A 15,630-nucleotide genomic window follows, 5' to 3' on the forward strand; every position below is an offset into this window, starting at 1 on the left:
AAGTACCTTTTGTATTTTTTTAGGAAACTCTAGTTATTAAGTACCTAAATATCGGTCTAGCTTAACTTACCTGCGCGCGGTGTATAATATGTCCTTATGGACATGTTTTTTTTGGTTCTCGTTATAGAAGTACTTAGTTTTATGTTCCTGGATGGTAACCGTACCTACAAAATGCATATACTTACGGTTGACTGTAAGAGATCGCTCGTATAGCGCTAAGGCTATTGCTCATTTTTCTTCTAATTAAATATAATTTTTACAATAAAGCTTCGAGAACTTCCTTTATCAAAGAAGTAAGTTAAGAGGAGGTGGAATGTTGTAAGTGAAAGATGTGGTTATATTGAGAATATTTTATTAGGAAAACAAAAATCCTATAATATTCATCAAGAGTAGTTAGTATATTTACAAATTACTTGAATAGTTAAGTAATAATTAGTCAGATTTTTCGTAACTTATCCATAATTAAATTTTAATGATTAACGAATCTATGCATATCTTACGACACAACCATACATTTAACACGGTGTCCGATAGCCGGTCGGTCACTAGCCGCGGCTATAATGTTCCACCATATTTAAACTATTAATAGAACTGGAACTGATGATTTTAAATTCAAACTTAACAATGCGGTGTGCTGGTGCAGCGGAGGCGGCGGCGGCGGCGGCGGCGGCATCAGTAGCGCTGCCAGGAGGCGGCGCCGGCGGGCGGCCGCGCGCCCGCGCCCTGCCGTCACAGCTCCGAGAAGAACTCCGGCGAGGAGTGCGGCGTGGGCGGCGCGTGTAGCGGCACGGCGTGGTCGCGCCCCGCCAGCGCCAGCCGCTGCCGCAGCACGTCGCGCTCGTGCGTCACGCGCGCCACCTGCAGCTGCAGCACGTGCAGCTCGTCCTGCAGCGAGCGGTTGGTCAGCTCCAGCTCGTGCCGCTGCTGCAGGCGCTTGCTGCGGCAGTTCTGCGCGTAGCCGCGGTTCTTGAGCGTGCGCCGCTTCTGCTTGAGGCGCGTGACGTCCTCGCGCGGGAACCCGTGCAGCCGCTTGTTGAGCTCGCGTACGCTCAGCGTCATGAGCAGGTCGTCGCTGATGAGGTCGTCGCCGCACGAGGAGGGCGGGTAGGCGAGGTGGTGGTGGCGCGGCGACAGCGCGGAGCAGGCGCTGGCGGGCCGCAGCGCCGCGTGCTCGTCGCGCCACTCGCGCCGGTCCCACTCGTCGAAGGGCGGGCAGGGCACGGTGCGCATGTCGAGCGGCTCCCGCATGTGCGGCAGCCACAGCACGTCGTCCACGAGCGCGGCGCGGCACGGGGAGCGCGCGGGCGCGGCGCCGGCGGGCGCGGGCGGCGTCTCTGGCGGCGTGCTGGGGTCCACGGCGATGGCCACGTGCGGCTGCGGGTACGGGCCGGCGTCGGGCCAGGCACGGCAGGCGCGCGCGCAGGCCGGCGCCTCCACCAGGTCGGACCAGCCGGGCCGCAGCGGCTCGCGCTTCACCAGCTGGTGGTCCTCCAGGTGGTCCAGCTCGAAGTTCTGCACGTACTCGTCGGCGAGCTGGTCGCCGTCCAGCGCGCGCGGCGCGGCGTGCGGCGGCAGCGGCTGCATGCCGCTCGCCTGGGAGCAGTCCACCAGCGCGTGTTCCACCATGGAGCCTGGAGCATGAGCGTGCGGGGCGCTCGGCGGCCGGGCGCGGACTGGCCCGCCCGCCGCTCCGCCCTCCGCCCCAGCCGCCACACTGCCGCCGCCGCCGCCGCCGTCGCACTCACTACACTCCGACTTTATTCACAGAGACATAAGTTTGCAAACGCTTCATTTTCGCTGTTATTTAATATTAGAGTAGTAAGTGTGGAAATAACATAAACAACTACACATACAAACTCACGTTCGGTACGTCTTGTACACAACTCCTAACGAGCCTCCACATACATTATATTATTATGTACTCTCACGAACTTAATATGTTTGATCGGGAAAATAATTAATATATAACTATGTCCAAACGAATGCTATACATTTCTGAAAGAGATAATGTAAAACCAGACTAGTAGATGTTAACTTATTCCTCCGAAAAACGGTTATCTTTAATATTAATTAAAAAAAAAAAAAAAACGTTTGTAGCTTTGCTTGCTACGTGTCGTAGCGGGCTCCGCTACGCCGCGTCGTAGCAGGATCTACAGGATTTCGTAGCACTTTCGTAGTCCTGAATAACAACACTTTTATTTTTCTACATTTTATAGTGTAACCTCCTGAAAATGTATAACAATAATTAAATTAAACCATTTATTTATGAGGCCGCGGAATTAAAATCACACATATTTATAATAATTGGCACAGCCATTCCCATTTAATGCTGAGGCAATGTTAGTCCCAAGAGTATAGCAATTTTAGCATATTATGATTACCCTTTTGGCAGTGGTGTAAGTGGAAGCATGCGATTTCACGGGTGGGCGCACTGCGGGGGTTAACTTACTGATCCTGACTCCCGAGTCGCGGCCGAGTGAGCGGACTGACCCCTATTCTCGTAGCTTCTGAGAGGTTAAGCGATCGCTGCTTAGAATCAGCAAAGTTTTGTAGCAAGAAGAATGCAGCCGTGAATATAGGGTGCATAGTCATGGATAATTGAGATACTTTTTTACTGTTAAGGGGACAATCTATTTTCGAAAATTTTAAATGTTTTAATAGTAAATGAGTAACTGGTAAATGTAGCTATTTCGGTTATTTATATTCTGAAATAATAGGCCAGGTCATGTCAGAATAGGTCCTCAGAATCGCGCCCACAACCCGCAATCCTCATTTGATTTAACCCCTCATTATTAACCGGTTGTAATTGAATCGATGCGCTTGTTGTATCATGAACAATAACATGCAATTAATGCTTATGAAGGAATTTGTGGAGAGTTAGGTCAGATTTATTGCAATTAAAATCATGAGTAAATGTCATCGCTCACTAAAAACTGAATTAACGTAAGTACCTACTGACCTAGATATACTTTGTATTTTCTGGTGCGTTGTAAATGTACCTATACTTCAATATTGCAGACTTATTGCAGATTTTTCCTTGTAGGAGTAATGTAGGTAGTGCTGTAGGATCACTGGAACTCTAGTAACTTGACCAATTCTCATATAATATTTTTCTTCTTATTTTATTATGCATCTACATACTTTATATAGCGTTATACAGGTAAAAACTCCATGGTACACTGTAGCCATCACAATAGACCTGCCAAAACAATTCTACCTGAACCGAACAATCTTAATAACCTAACTTTGACTTAACAGATCTGAGTCCGATGCCTTACCTCGTCGACAGCGCTTCAGCGCGCTGCCGCAGCCTCGTGTGAGATAAGGCAGTGCTGTGCGCTCGCCACAGTTGTCCCGATCTTACATTGATCATTGATTAAAAATTTAGATTAATTATGCTATGATAGCAAACGAGCCGAGCTCGAATCTTATACCCATCTAATACTATAACTGTACCCCCAGAATACTTCGGTTATATACTCAAAACCGTGGTTCATAACGGCTTCGACACGTATCTACCTACCTCGTGTTTGAGTTGGCTTGTTAATTGGCCACTTCGCGAGCTCCGCACACAATGCCAGCGGTACTTACCCCTTTGTTTCCACTTCCGCCGAATTATTCCCACTTCCGAAGATTATGTTTGCCTTTTCCAGTTTGTGTAATGTTGGTGGAGTTTGCTACCAGCTGCTAGTCGGTAAGGCGGAGCAATTAATTATGTTTGTTAATACTGGTAATATAACTAAGGATGAATGAGATATAAGACCATCCAAGACAATTACGGAAGTAAGTATTGTTAAAGATGTAGCGTAAGTACAGATACGTAAGTTTAATTGATTATTCTTAGCGAGTCGGTGACTAACACTAGAGCTTGTATAGGGTTGGTCACTGTAGTAGTGAAAGGAGTATCTAAGTATATTAAAGAATTAGCCAGACAGATAAGCATCAGTCGCGGACTGCTCAAGGTGCGCCTGATGGATTTAACTATTTAAAGTACCTAAGTTAATGTCACGCGGAAAGGCAGGCACTCCTTTCGTGCTACCATCCATCTTCTAAAGTTACAAAACCTAAAGCATTCTAAAGCACCCGTAGCATAGGTAGTGTCGTCACCTAGTACCGGCACAGAGCGCCCTCCCGCCCACGCGGGGGCTCCCACGGCGCGCGGCACGTCCGCGCCTCTATCGCCGCTCTTCATCAATTGATCTGTCGCCTGCCCTCGTGAGGACGACGATCTTTACTTACCTACTGTGTCTGTTTTCTACAGCAAGATTTACCTACGTATACTCACTGGCTGGACTAAAAAATAAGAGACTTGTTATATTTAATTAGTTATAAGAAAATTTGTGAACTCCTAGAGCTGAAATTCAAAGTCACGTACCTAGGTATATGGGGGGACCAGCTAGGACTTCATTTGAATGCTTTGTTATATCCCGCCATACTACGTTACTTTTGACCAGATGAAAAGGAAAAACCTTGATTCCAAGACTTTTGGTTTCCCAATTTCACATTGCACAAATCTCCCTGACTTCTACAACTAGTATTCCGGTATCACAACGGAACCAGATAATCTGAAAGCATGTCGCTGGCCATCGGTACTATTCTAATATTTACAAACAGAATACTTAGTGCGAGTTGGACGTAGCGACCTTCAGTCGGATCTGATAGGCGGCCGTCGACCCCACACATGTAGCGCGGAGTCAGAGGTTGCACACGTTGCAATTATTCTACAGATACGGGACTTGCATCTTTCAAGGACATCTTTCTAAGATGCGTACCTACATTTTAGTAAATTAGAAATTGGCAGTCTTGGTCAGAGAAACCTGACCCCGCATTCTGATTCTAAGATGGGTCAGGTTTTTTGTATCTAGAAATTCTAGAATCTAGACTGTACAGTTTAAGTAAAAAGTTTTGTTTCCAAAAGTAATAAACAATTTTATTCATATAAAACTTATTATAAAATACACTTTATATTTAGACAAAAATACAAAGGCTATAAAATCGTATAAAATTCAAATACATTTATAAAATTCATTAATAACAATAACAATTCAATAAATGGTATAGGCACATATAAAAATAATAGTAGCACACGATTAAGACTATCTTTAATCTATAACTACCGCTAATATATTTGTGATTGATTTTTTGAATGAATTATAGTATAAGTATAAATTTCACTGATATAATTATTTTATGTAAATTGTATAGTAAAATATATTTATTCCATCACCATCTGATATAACCAGTTATCTATCACTATCATGATTGGCACACTATCGGCGCTGGAATGTCGCATCCAAAAAACAAAATGCAATTAAATGTTATGGATAAAAAATAAATATTCCGTTTGTACTAAAAAAATATTTAGGATTGCTCTGAATTAAAATCACAAGCATGGTATATGTAATTTAACAAAATGCAGTCTTATTACGATCATTGATCTAAAAAACAGTGGTTTCTATCTTTACTTATCGTTTGTATGCTAATATCCCCTAAAACTATAAACGTTCCAAAAAACATGAAAACATTTTCACTTAAACATTAAATAGAGAAGCTAGAGTAAGTAAATATAAAACAATTTGGTAGGGTTGCTAGCTTTTTGGCAAACAATTTTATGACACTTTGTGATATAATGATTCACGCCTTTTTCATTGTAATCTAAAATCTAGACTAGACTTAAATGAAGCATGTCGAGACTACTCGAGACTATCTGATCTAATTAGAAAGAATAACATAGGGACTGACTCATTAACAACAAAAAATTATAGACTGCTATGATAACAGAACCAAAAAGTAAATCATTATCAGTTGACTACGATTGTCTATAGTACCAATTTAACTAAGACAAAAGTATAATAAATTCTTCAGAATCAGCCCCATTGAGCAAGAAAGTGACTAAAAGCATAACAACTAGACAACAAACCATGCAACAAAAAACCTTTAACCCTTCTACTGCATAGTCTGCAAGTGGCTGAGCGCGTAGTCGTGGTAGTACATCATGATGGCCAGTGGCTGGCCGAGGATCAATGAACTCCACACCATGAGGTTGCCCCAGCGCGGGCCGAGCTTGGCCTCCGCCGTCTGAGACAGCACCGAGAGCGGGAGCTGGCCCATCATGCCGAGGAACGCCCAGATGCGGAACATTTGGAGTGGGACGCTCACCTGCAAATTTACGGTGATTTAGCCCAGTGTGACAAACACTAGAGCTAGAGTAAGGTTTGTTACCGACGCGCCAAGAAGTAGTTCGTACAAGTATAGCGAGACATAAAAAAAATGATTATGATTGGTGGAACATTGGTCTCTCTGGAACTCTACCGTAGCGCCATCTCTCGGTAACAATTGCGAGTTACGTGCCAGGGCCGCTCGTCAGTTGGAGGGCGAGGACGGCTAACGGAATACGGGCCAAATTGGTGGATTGTGTAGTAGATAGAGGGACTACGAGAAATACAAAGTTTCACATAGATGGCGCTGTTATGCGGCAGATGTACAATGCATACCTACGGAGTGTAATTTATTCCTAGCTGATATTGTTGACTATACAGGTCATGTAAATACATTGTCCTACCACTTCTCGAAGTCCATCCATAAAATTTCACCCATAGACCCTATATATAGCTTAGCTAAAGATACAAACCACAATAAAAAATTATAAAAACTCACCAAATACTCATGGAACAGCGCCGAGATGATAAACACGCACAGTCCCGCCACTCCCTTGCTATACCCTCTCTCTGTGATCGGTATGTACACGTGTCTGACGGCCCACAGGTGCACGGGCATGTTCCACGTGCGCCAGAACACGGCGATGTTGTTGGAGTTCCACCAGTCGCAGTAGAAGTTGCGGTCCGCGAAGTGGAGCAGCTCGCCCATGAGGTTCAGGAACGAATGGAAGGAGAGATAGAAGAAGCAGAGCCAGATTAGGTGGTTTGGTACCTGCGGGGGTGAAAAATATAATATTAATTTTACTTTTTGGATTATTATGACCACTATCATTACTACTACTACTATCATTGCAGCTGTGATAGGGAAATGGTTACAACAATCTGAAAATATGTTCTTACGTTTAGGTCATCTAAACCCGCGATAGTTGAAAATAATTGAAATCAGACAAGTTTCTTTTCAGCCAATAGTAAATATATACAAGTGCAAAAACTGATATTTACAATACATACATATGCTCACGACTGTAAACAATCCTCAAAGGGGTAGTCAGAGGTGACTAGCAAGCGAGTCACCCGCTTTTCGCCGTACATTTGTACTCACGTGAAGGTCGTGTGAGCGTGTCGTCGGTGAGCGGTATCGCCGTTTTAAAGTACAATAAAACGGCGATACGCCGTTGAATAAGTACAATGCACTGAAGTTTTTGATAAGCCCCTAGCATACCCTAGATTATGAAAACAGACACATACTGCCAACTTAAGCCACCGCTCCGTGAACCTGATATAGTCAAATCGAGAGTCGAGTTAATTTCCCCTAGCATACATACCCTTTGTTTTTTTCTAAGATTACGATAAAAAGTCACATACCGCCAACTTAAGCAGCCGCTCCGTGATCCTGATATAGTCCATGTCGGAGAAGGGCGTGACGGAGTTGGTGACGGAGGGGATCATCCACTGCTGGAACAGGCACAGCACCAGGTTCACCCCGAACACCACCTCGAGGAGACGCTTCATCAGGAACCGCTTGCGGATACTGTGAAAATGTTACTATGTAAGTATTCGCTTTGACCGCGTGTTTCGCTGCGACAAAGGTTTTCTCGACGGAACTCCGTGATAAAAAGCATAAGGTATTATATGTTATTCCGACGTGTAAATTAAGTATTAGTAGTTAATTACACAGTAACCAACCTACTGCTTTTTAACGATTTCTTGTCCAGGCACCTGGCTGATGGGGATCAAGTGGATGCAATTTACACAGATTACAGCAAGGCCTTTGACCGTATTGACCATTATCTACTACTTAATAAACTACATAGTCAAGGCGTACGGCACAATCTGTTAAATTGGTTCACTTGTTATCTCACTAATCGTTCACAGGCTGTTGTCCTCAACGGGTTTACCTCAACCTGGAAGGATATTCCTTCCGGGGTGCCCCAGGGTTCCCTTTTAGGGCCGCTGCTCTTCATCGTTTTTATTGGTGATATCGACTCTTGCTTCGTAAATTCCTCCCATCTTTTATTTGCAGACGACATGAAGATCTTCAGAACTGTTAACAATGCACTGAATGCTACTCTCCTCCAGGAAGATCTATCTAGGCTGGACTCTTATTGCGCTAAAAACAAATTAGACCTTAACGTGTCGAAGTGCTTCATTGTTTCTTTTAGTAGGAAAAAGACATCGCACATAGCCGACTACCTAATCCGTGATCAGTGCCTAGCAAGGATGTTTTCCTCTCGCGACCTAGGTGTCGTCTTTGATAGTAAGATCATTTTTGATCAGCACATAGATAGCATCGTGGGCAAAGCATCGAGGGCACTTGGCTTCATTATGCGGTCGTCCAAACCTTTCAAATGTATGAAAACAGTGAAATTGTTGTACTGTGCTTATGTGCGTAGCCATCTTGAGTATGCCAGCCAGATCTGGAATCCTCGATATAATGTTTATATCAACAGAATAGAGAGGATCCAGAAAAAATTTACACGCTACCTAGGCTTTAAGTTCAAGGTGCCCTATTCTGACTACGAACACCGGTGCGAACGCTTCCATCTCTTGCCCCTCGTACTCAGACGAACTGTGGCTGACGCTATCTTCTTAGTGAAAGTAGTAAGAGGTGACATAGACTGTCCCCAGTTATTACAGCTGGTAAATCTTAGAGTTCCCGAAGTAATGACGCGGAAAAAGGCGGTGCTGAATGTACCCCAATGTAGTACCAACTACGAGCAAAACTCATTTTTCGTGCGAGCCAGCATCGTGGTCAATCGGCTGTGCGAGTCTGATGAAGTTGACCTATTCTGTACAAGCATAGAGGCTATTAGGATAGTCTTTGTGCGAAATTTCGTAGCATCGTTGGCATAACGGCGAAAAAGGCGGGTGGTTTCACTTGCCAGGATATTTGGGCATTAGTCAATAATTTATGTCTTTATTTACAATTGTATGTGTTAAGTTAAAAGGTAAACTATTATAACCAGTTTAACTAGTATAGCCAGTGTACGTGTGTTTTAGTGTTTAATGTTATAGACTTTTGTTATGTATCCTTTTGTGTATCTGTGGAAACTATTAATTGGCTTTTTGTTGTCTTTTATTTTTGTCTAATTGTACTGATTTAGCTGTAAGTTTTCCTAATAAAGTAAAATAAATAAATAATAAATAAATAAATAATAAATAATTACCTTTAGAGAGCGTCCTTGGAAGAACTAAACAGATAATAAAACATTTAAGGTAATGACAACAAATCAAAACAATACCAAAACATTCAGATGCCTAAATGTGAGTTCTTTTCAAATCATCACCGAAAAGGCAGTGGCCCCACATAGCGGTGAAAATTGTAAACGGCCTCGTACAAATTATACCGGGTATGCTACCACCTCACTTGCTTATTCGTATTCGCCAACACTGCCATGTGTGATTTGCCTAAATTTGTGGTTATTGGCAAATACAGCAGACATCCAATAACAAACACGAATAGCAAACTGTGGTGCCAGCTTAAGAAAAACTCACACAGACTTACTAAGCAAACATCAATCTCTACAACTAACTAACCGTGTGGTGCGCGGAAAGTTGAGCTCATAGCACAGGGTGGGCGCAAACAGGAAGTAGAACAGGTCCTTCAGAGTCAGGTTCTCGGGGTACTTGGTGAGCCGCACGCCGCCCGCCGCCGCCGCGCCGTTTTTCTCCTCCTGTATACTCTCTGCAGGGATGGGTAAACATGCGTTATAGGGTATGGGGTCACACGGGTCTACACACACACACGCAAACATTTCACAGGCAGTTTATGGCAAGTCATACATCGGAGCCGCGGTAGTAAATAACAGTGAGAATACTTAATAAATTAAGCCTGTTTATATCCAGGAATTGGGGAAATTTGAATTTGCCTGCTACTGTTACGAACATTATTGTATTTTTTATAGTGTCTGAATGGTAAATATTTAAACTACCGGAATTAAGTAAAACTTATAGTTACAATGCAATTTACCATTTTATTAAGTTTTTCTTATAGAGGATATTTTAGATTATGACTTCCCTACTCTCTTACATGTCTTAGGTAATGTCTGTACACTTACATAACTCTCACCGAAGCACAAATAAAAATATAGTACACACAAATAAGCATTAGAACAAGCGAAGAGTGTAAAATTCCTACATTAATATTAGATCAGGATTTTTCTAAGAGCTTTTTACTAAGGTACATTTATAATGGCGGGGTAACTGAAGCAGGGGGCACAGTGCAGTAACTAAATTATAAATTAGAATCAGAAATGTGAAACAACAACCAAGCAAAACAACAAGTGTAGGAAGAAACGCGCACACCGAGCATAGATACAACGGAAAGCAGTCTATAACTTGATGACTTACGCTCGTTTTCAGCGTTCATTAGCTCATCTGAAAATTTAGCATCAAAATGAAATCAAATTTATGAAAAACACAGTAGAAAAGAACGGCCTAATAATGTAGGTATTATGTGTAGGAGATGTACCTATAAAAATAAGTAAATTAAGTACTCTAATGTTGTAAGTGAATTTGCAAATTTTGGATGAATACATATTTCATATTTAATTAAGTTAAGTTTTTTCTATATGGGTACTTTATTTCTCAATGGAAATATTCATGACAATATTTATTTCAAAGATATTTATTTCAAAGTAAGTACTTATAATGTACCTACTAATCTGACATGGTATATCGAAAACATCGCCGTCGGTGGTCCGCCGTGTTTCACAACCAGAGGTCAGCCGCTCAACAACGCTGAAGGAAACTTCACGAGTAAACATTATGGCCTTTAAAATACTTTAGGCTTGGACTTGACAACAGCTATAATAATTAAGGAACTGATAACATTTGATCTACCTAATAAAATAGTCTAAACAATACTTTTGTGTCTGGGTTTTGAACCCGCGACCTCATTTCTCTCGACGCGTGCATTTGAAGATAAAACAATGAATTCCCGTTTTTTAATCTTCAAAAGCTAGGTAGCTCTCTCACCTCTTTCATGTTTTGTTCTTATTTTGATTAATTAGAACTGCCTTTAGCCCTACTTTGTATTTTATCTAATAGCTTTGATCATTTGTCTTATAATGAGTTCTCGACTGTCGAACTCCATTAACCCAGGTAACATTTTAAGGTGGAACTGCCCCAAACAAAAATATGGGCACAAATATGAGCAAATGAAGCAGATAAGTTCCATTATTTCAAAGGTTAAACCAAAAAAAATGCTTATAATAAGGGATTGACTTATTTTACGGCAGATTTCTCGCAGGTGCTTGTAAAATTATAGCTGTCTCCTTCATCATTATCATGACCCTTACGTCTCCACTGCTGGGGCACTGTTCTCCCTCCAATGAAAGAAGGGTAAAACCCTTAATTATAGTGACTCATAATTATAATTAAATAATTGACAACTCACTCCAGCTAGGCGCGGACAGGCTCTGCCTCCGCAGCGTGGACCGCGTGAACTTGTCGCGCAGGCCGCGCCGGCACCAGTGGTTGGTCTGCGCGTAGCTCCACAACTTCAGGAACACCACCAGGTAGATCATGCACACCGTCGTGCTGCCCACTGGAGAAAAAGTTATATTAAGGTTAAACGCAAGCTCAAATAGCGCCGCCAATTGAAAAAGAATCATAACTTCCGTTTTAATTTTTTATTCCAAAACCGCTGAGGTCGTTTCCGTCAGAAACGGACGTTTTTAGCATAGAACAACGCGGACTCAAGTGTCCCATACATGGTATTCTAGATTCTAAAAGTACTGGATATTGGGAGGAAGGTTCCAAAAATTGGAACTAGCATGAACAGAAGGGGCGCAATTAAGACGTGACAAAAGTTCCCTGTTGCACTCACTCTTGACGCTGCGCGATGCGAGTGAGTGTGATGCAAAACTGTTGTCACATCTAAAAAAAATATTTAAAAAACTTACCAAAACTGAAATCTTGGCCTCTAAAGTGTATAACAGCAACTGGGAGGGTGACCACAAATAGTATATTGACTACTTGTAAAAATACCCCAACTTTTTCGGATATCATTACCTGCAATTATTATATCATCATTTTATATTACCATCATTCGACCACAAGTTGCATAATATTCATAAGTGAACTTAAACTTACATCTAGTACAATATAAACTACACATATATAAAACATTATTATGATTTATGATGTTAATATCAATGCATTTCGCTTAGAGACCGTATTCCCAACGTGGTGATCCGCAAAAGGACCAAAGTGTTCGACGTCGGTATGCGGGTCGCCGAACTAAAATGGGAGTGGGCGGGACACTTGGCTCGTCGGGAGGACGGAAGGTGGACAAAGGCGGTCACAGAATGGTGGCCTAGAGACGGACGAAGAGCGGTTGGCAGACCACCTGCTTGATGGTCCGATGACATCTGCAAGGTTGCAGGGAAGCAGTGGATCAGAGCGGCACAGGACCGGAAGAATTGGCGTACAAATAAGGAGGCCTATACCCAACAGTGGGCGATAGAAGGCTGATGATGATGATGATGATGATGATATCAATGTATGACATTATAATACAGAAAAGCAGAAAAAAAAGGTTGCTGCCAGAGGGTCAAAAAGAGCCCAGCTCAGCATGTGCTGTAGAGAATAAAGCCACAGCTCTGTTTTTCACCTGGCCCTTGTAAAGTGACAATCAAGCTTTCAAAGATAGGTAAAGGTAGAATATTTATTTTAATTTATAACTTTTGTAGTTTTCATGTAATAGCTTTATGAATATGAATATTTAAATTAAATATGGAAGGTAATGTTTATATAAATATAGTGAACTTACAACAGCAATCCCTTTTTCAATAAGGAGACTAGTCACTATAGGCACTACACAAACTGAAAAAAAATGATACAAATTATAATGAACAAATAAGTTTCAAATTGATAGTTTCTTTTACATGCAGTGCTGGAGATGGGCCAGTGGAACAAATTAATGTACTTAAATTATTATTTACACATGATATATAAAATTAGTGAGTAAATCACATATGTGCATGGATTACTTGTCTTATAATTGCCATATAAGCAGAATTTTAGTATAAAATTCTACATTTTGAGTAGCTGATTTGTCATTACGAATTCAAAAGTTTACAGCTTAGTGTATTCTGATATCACACAAATATAATAGTTATAGGTTGTCATAAAAAGACCTAATAATTAATCAGTTAATATAGGTAGATTATATGAAGATAAGATGGTAATAATTTAATTTAGCAATAAGTTGCAGTATAAATATAAATGAACTGAAGCTACTCCAGTGACTTATACTACAACACTTACATATAACCAGTATAACAGATGGATATTGATGTGTATTCCCCTCACTGTAGCCTGTTAGTACAATAATCCATTCAATAGGATTTACACGGAATCCATACCTAAAAAAATATAAAACATTTTAGTTAGGTACTTCAAAAGTCTCTTAAAGATTAGGCAACTAAAACGGCAACAATTCAACACAACTTACTTGAGGAAATTTTCCAGGCACAGTCGAAGTCCTCCAATAGTTAACATGAGGAACCCCCAGTTCACCAGCCCCGTGAAGTCTGTGAACTCTGAACTCCAAGAGAAAAGCGAGTCTCTGGGCGAATGGCATCTGAAACATAAATCAAGGAGCATATTGAACAGGGCGGGTAATAACATAGAAGAAGATAAGTAATATTATCCTATATCTCTACTCACGGTTTATCAAATTGTTGTTTCCTTGCCTTCTTTTCTTTTTCAGTAATTTCCTCAGCTCTTGTTACACTTTGTGCTCTCCTATATCTCAGGGCATTGTCCTCAGTTTCTGAAGTCATCTTCGGCTCCGTAGAAAGATGACTTAATTATTATCAGTTGCTGTTTTTTATTATTAAATAAATTTTGTAAATCCAGAGCCCGTCCGACAGCAACCTGACCAGAAACAAACGTCAATGTCAGAATTGTCATTGACAATGACAATAATTGACAGCACTGACAGCCTTGTCAAATTTTGCCTCGAACCATGGAAGTAAAGGCGCCGACACACTAGCGGACGTGATAGTGTGTCGGCGCCTTTATCAGTCGTGGCTGGCAGCCGCGTCCGTAAGCTGCGTCCACTAATGTGTCGGCGCCATTAAGGACTATCCACACATTTCCGGGTCAGCTGGGTGATTTTCTATCTCGGGTGTCATGGACTCGCGATTTCCAACCGTATAAATCTATCATGGGTTTCTGACCATCTTTTGGCATCGGCTATCTCGGTCATGATCACTAAACGAATAGTGGGTATGAGATTTATCGATACACTAGAGGTTGCAAAATTTTTGTGAAAATATTCTGTGATTTGGTTAGCCGACTAAATGAAAACTTAATTTCACTTCAAACTACGACTACTGTATTTATAAAATCTTTAATTTGCCGCATTATTTAGAAAAATGGCGATACTGGAAGCTATTGTCAAATGATTGTCAAAACAAAATGCAAGGAACCATCCAAAACAGAGATTGATTTTGGTGTGTGTTTTTTTATAATTACCTGAATCCTGTGTTTTAATTGTTCATTATATCTAAGGTAAGTACATAATTAACGTATTAGTTACTACTAAAATTTTAAACTTAGTCATACACAGAACGAAATATGGGAATTTTTTACAAAGTCGTGAAAAATGAACATTTATTGTTCTTAATAAAAGCATTGAGATCAATGATTTCTAGTACGATACGCTAGTAATATAAGTCGATGATTGAGATCTAACACTTGGTACTGGGAACTCAGTTATTAAAAGTAGATTGATCAATGAGCCATTAAATAATCTTCACATTTGTGCAGGTTGTGCTTGTTAGTAATATTTTTGTGAGGCATAACTATCATGTGCCAAGAAAAAAGATTGAATAGGACATTAATATTGTATTTTATTTCCAGGATGGCGCCTTTAAGAAAAGTCTCAGATCGACAAATGGACATTTTATTGGAGTTCGTTGAAAGACATAAAGAGCTTGCTGTTGGCCGGTACCCTCCCGGCCCACTAGGCATACAATCAGCACGTTGGCTATGGGACAGTGCAGCATTACAAATACCTATATGAATTATATTCAATTGGGTCTGGAGTTACAAAAACTGGTAAAAAATTCTGACGGGCATTCACATGTAAAGTGACAATGTGCAATCATAACTTAAAGGTTAAAGTAGAAAAATTATTTTAATAATGATTATAGTAAGACTGGTAGAAGCAAAAGGTGATAGGAAGTTATGTGATTTCAAATCAAAAATAAAAGCCATTAATATAAATTGTGTTTTTTATTACTAAATTATACATATACAGCAAAAATCAGCCTATCAGTCAGGTTATTTTAGTTCCTTGAAATTCACAGCCTCTGGACAAGGTTGGCCCTCATGCGCCCTGCATCTGCATCAGCAGCACCATAAGCCACGTTACCAATATGCTGCACCCGAATGTTACCAGCAGCAGGCAAGTTGTCGTCACTGGTATATTGTGTGCATTTGCTATATTGTGTAGTAA

General features: G+C 41.1%; 2 protein-coding genes and 1 long non-coding RNA gene across 4 annotated transcripts; 1 reads left to right on the top strand and 2 right to left on the bottom strand.

The window, feature by feature from the left end:
* Nucleotides 1–335: 335 nt before the first annotated feature.
* On the bottom strand, nucleotides 336–1,742 carry LOC119694445 (neural retina-specific leucine zipper protein). Its single transcript, XM_038120788.2, has one exon. It carries the CDS (start codon nucleotides 1,624–1,626, stop codon nucleotides 730–732), a length of 897 nt encoding a protein of 298 aa, XP_037976716.2. The 5' UTR covers nucleotides 1,627–1,742; the 3' UTR covers nucleotides 336–729.
* Nucleotides 1,743–4,908: 3,166 nt separating this feature from the next.
* LOC119694577 (diacylglycerol O-acyltransferase 1) lies at nucleotides 4,909–14,065 on the bottom strand. Of its 2 annotated transcripts, XM_048630275.1 has the most exons (11): nucleotides 13,833–14,064; nucleotides 13,618–13,746; nucleotides 13,431–13,528; nucleotides 12,934–12,986; nucleotides 12,065–12,173; nucleotides 11,557–11,706; nucleotides 10,509–10,535; nucleotides 9,696–9,843; nucleotides 7,524–7,689; nucleotides 6,658–6,930; nucleotides 4,909–6,159 (listed from the first exon to the last, which is right to left on the bottom strand). In XM_048630275.1, exons 1-11 carry the CDS (start codon nucleotides 13,946–13,948, stop codon nucleotides 5,947–5,949), a joined length of 1,482 nt encoding a protein of 493 aa, XP_048486232.1. In that variant the 5' UTR covers nucleotides 13,949–14,064; the 3' UTR covers nucleotides 4,909–5,946. The 2 variants fall into 2 exon arrangements, with proteins under 2 accessions (XP_048486232.1, XP_048486236.1); XM_048630279.1 differs by lacking the exon at nucleotides 10,509–10,535 and having other exon boundaries at nucleotides 13,833–14,065.
* Nucleotides 14,066–14,285: 220 nt separating this feature from the next.
* On the top strand, nucleotides 14,286–15,368 carry LOC125490596. The gene is made up of 2 exons (XR_007267788.1): nucleotides 14,286–14,681; nucleotides 15,033–15,368. It is a non-coding gene; the product is annotated as an uncharacterized LOC125490596 (long non-coding RNA).
* Nucleotides 15,369–15,630: the final 262 nt, after the last annotated feature.

Source organism: Plutella xylostella, chromosome 4, assembly GCF_932276165.1.
Source record: "Plutella xylostella chromosome 4, ilPluXylo3.1, whole genome shotgun sequence".
NCBI classification, from domain to species: Eukaryota; Metazoa; Arthropoda; class Insecta; order Lepidoptera; family Plutellidae; genus Plutella; species Plutella xylostella.

Excerpts from the sequence above, each read along its gene's own strand:
- LOC119694445 (XM_038120788.2), bottom strand. The coding sequence starts at position 1,626 with ATGGTGGAACACGCGCTGGTGGACTGCTCCCAGGCGAGCGGCATGCAG.
- LOC119694577 (XM_048630275.1), bottom strand. The coding sequence starts at position 13,948 with ATGACTTCAGAAACTGAGGACAATGCCCTGAGATATAGGAGAGCACAA. Across the intron at positions 13,747-13,832 it reads AAACAACAATTTGATAAACC|ATGCCATTCGCCCAGAGACT; the intron begins GTGAGTAGAGAT and ends TTTATGTTTCAG. Across the intron at positions 11,707-12,064 it reads AGGCCAAGATTTCAGTTTTG|TGGGCAGCACGACGGTGTGC; the intron begins GTAAGTTTTTTA and ends CTTTTTCTCCAG.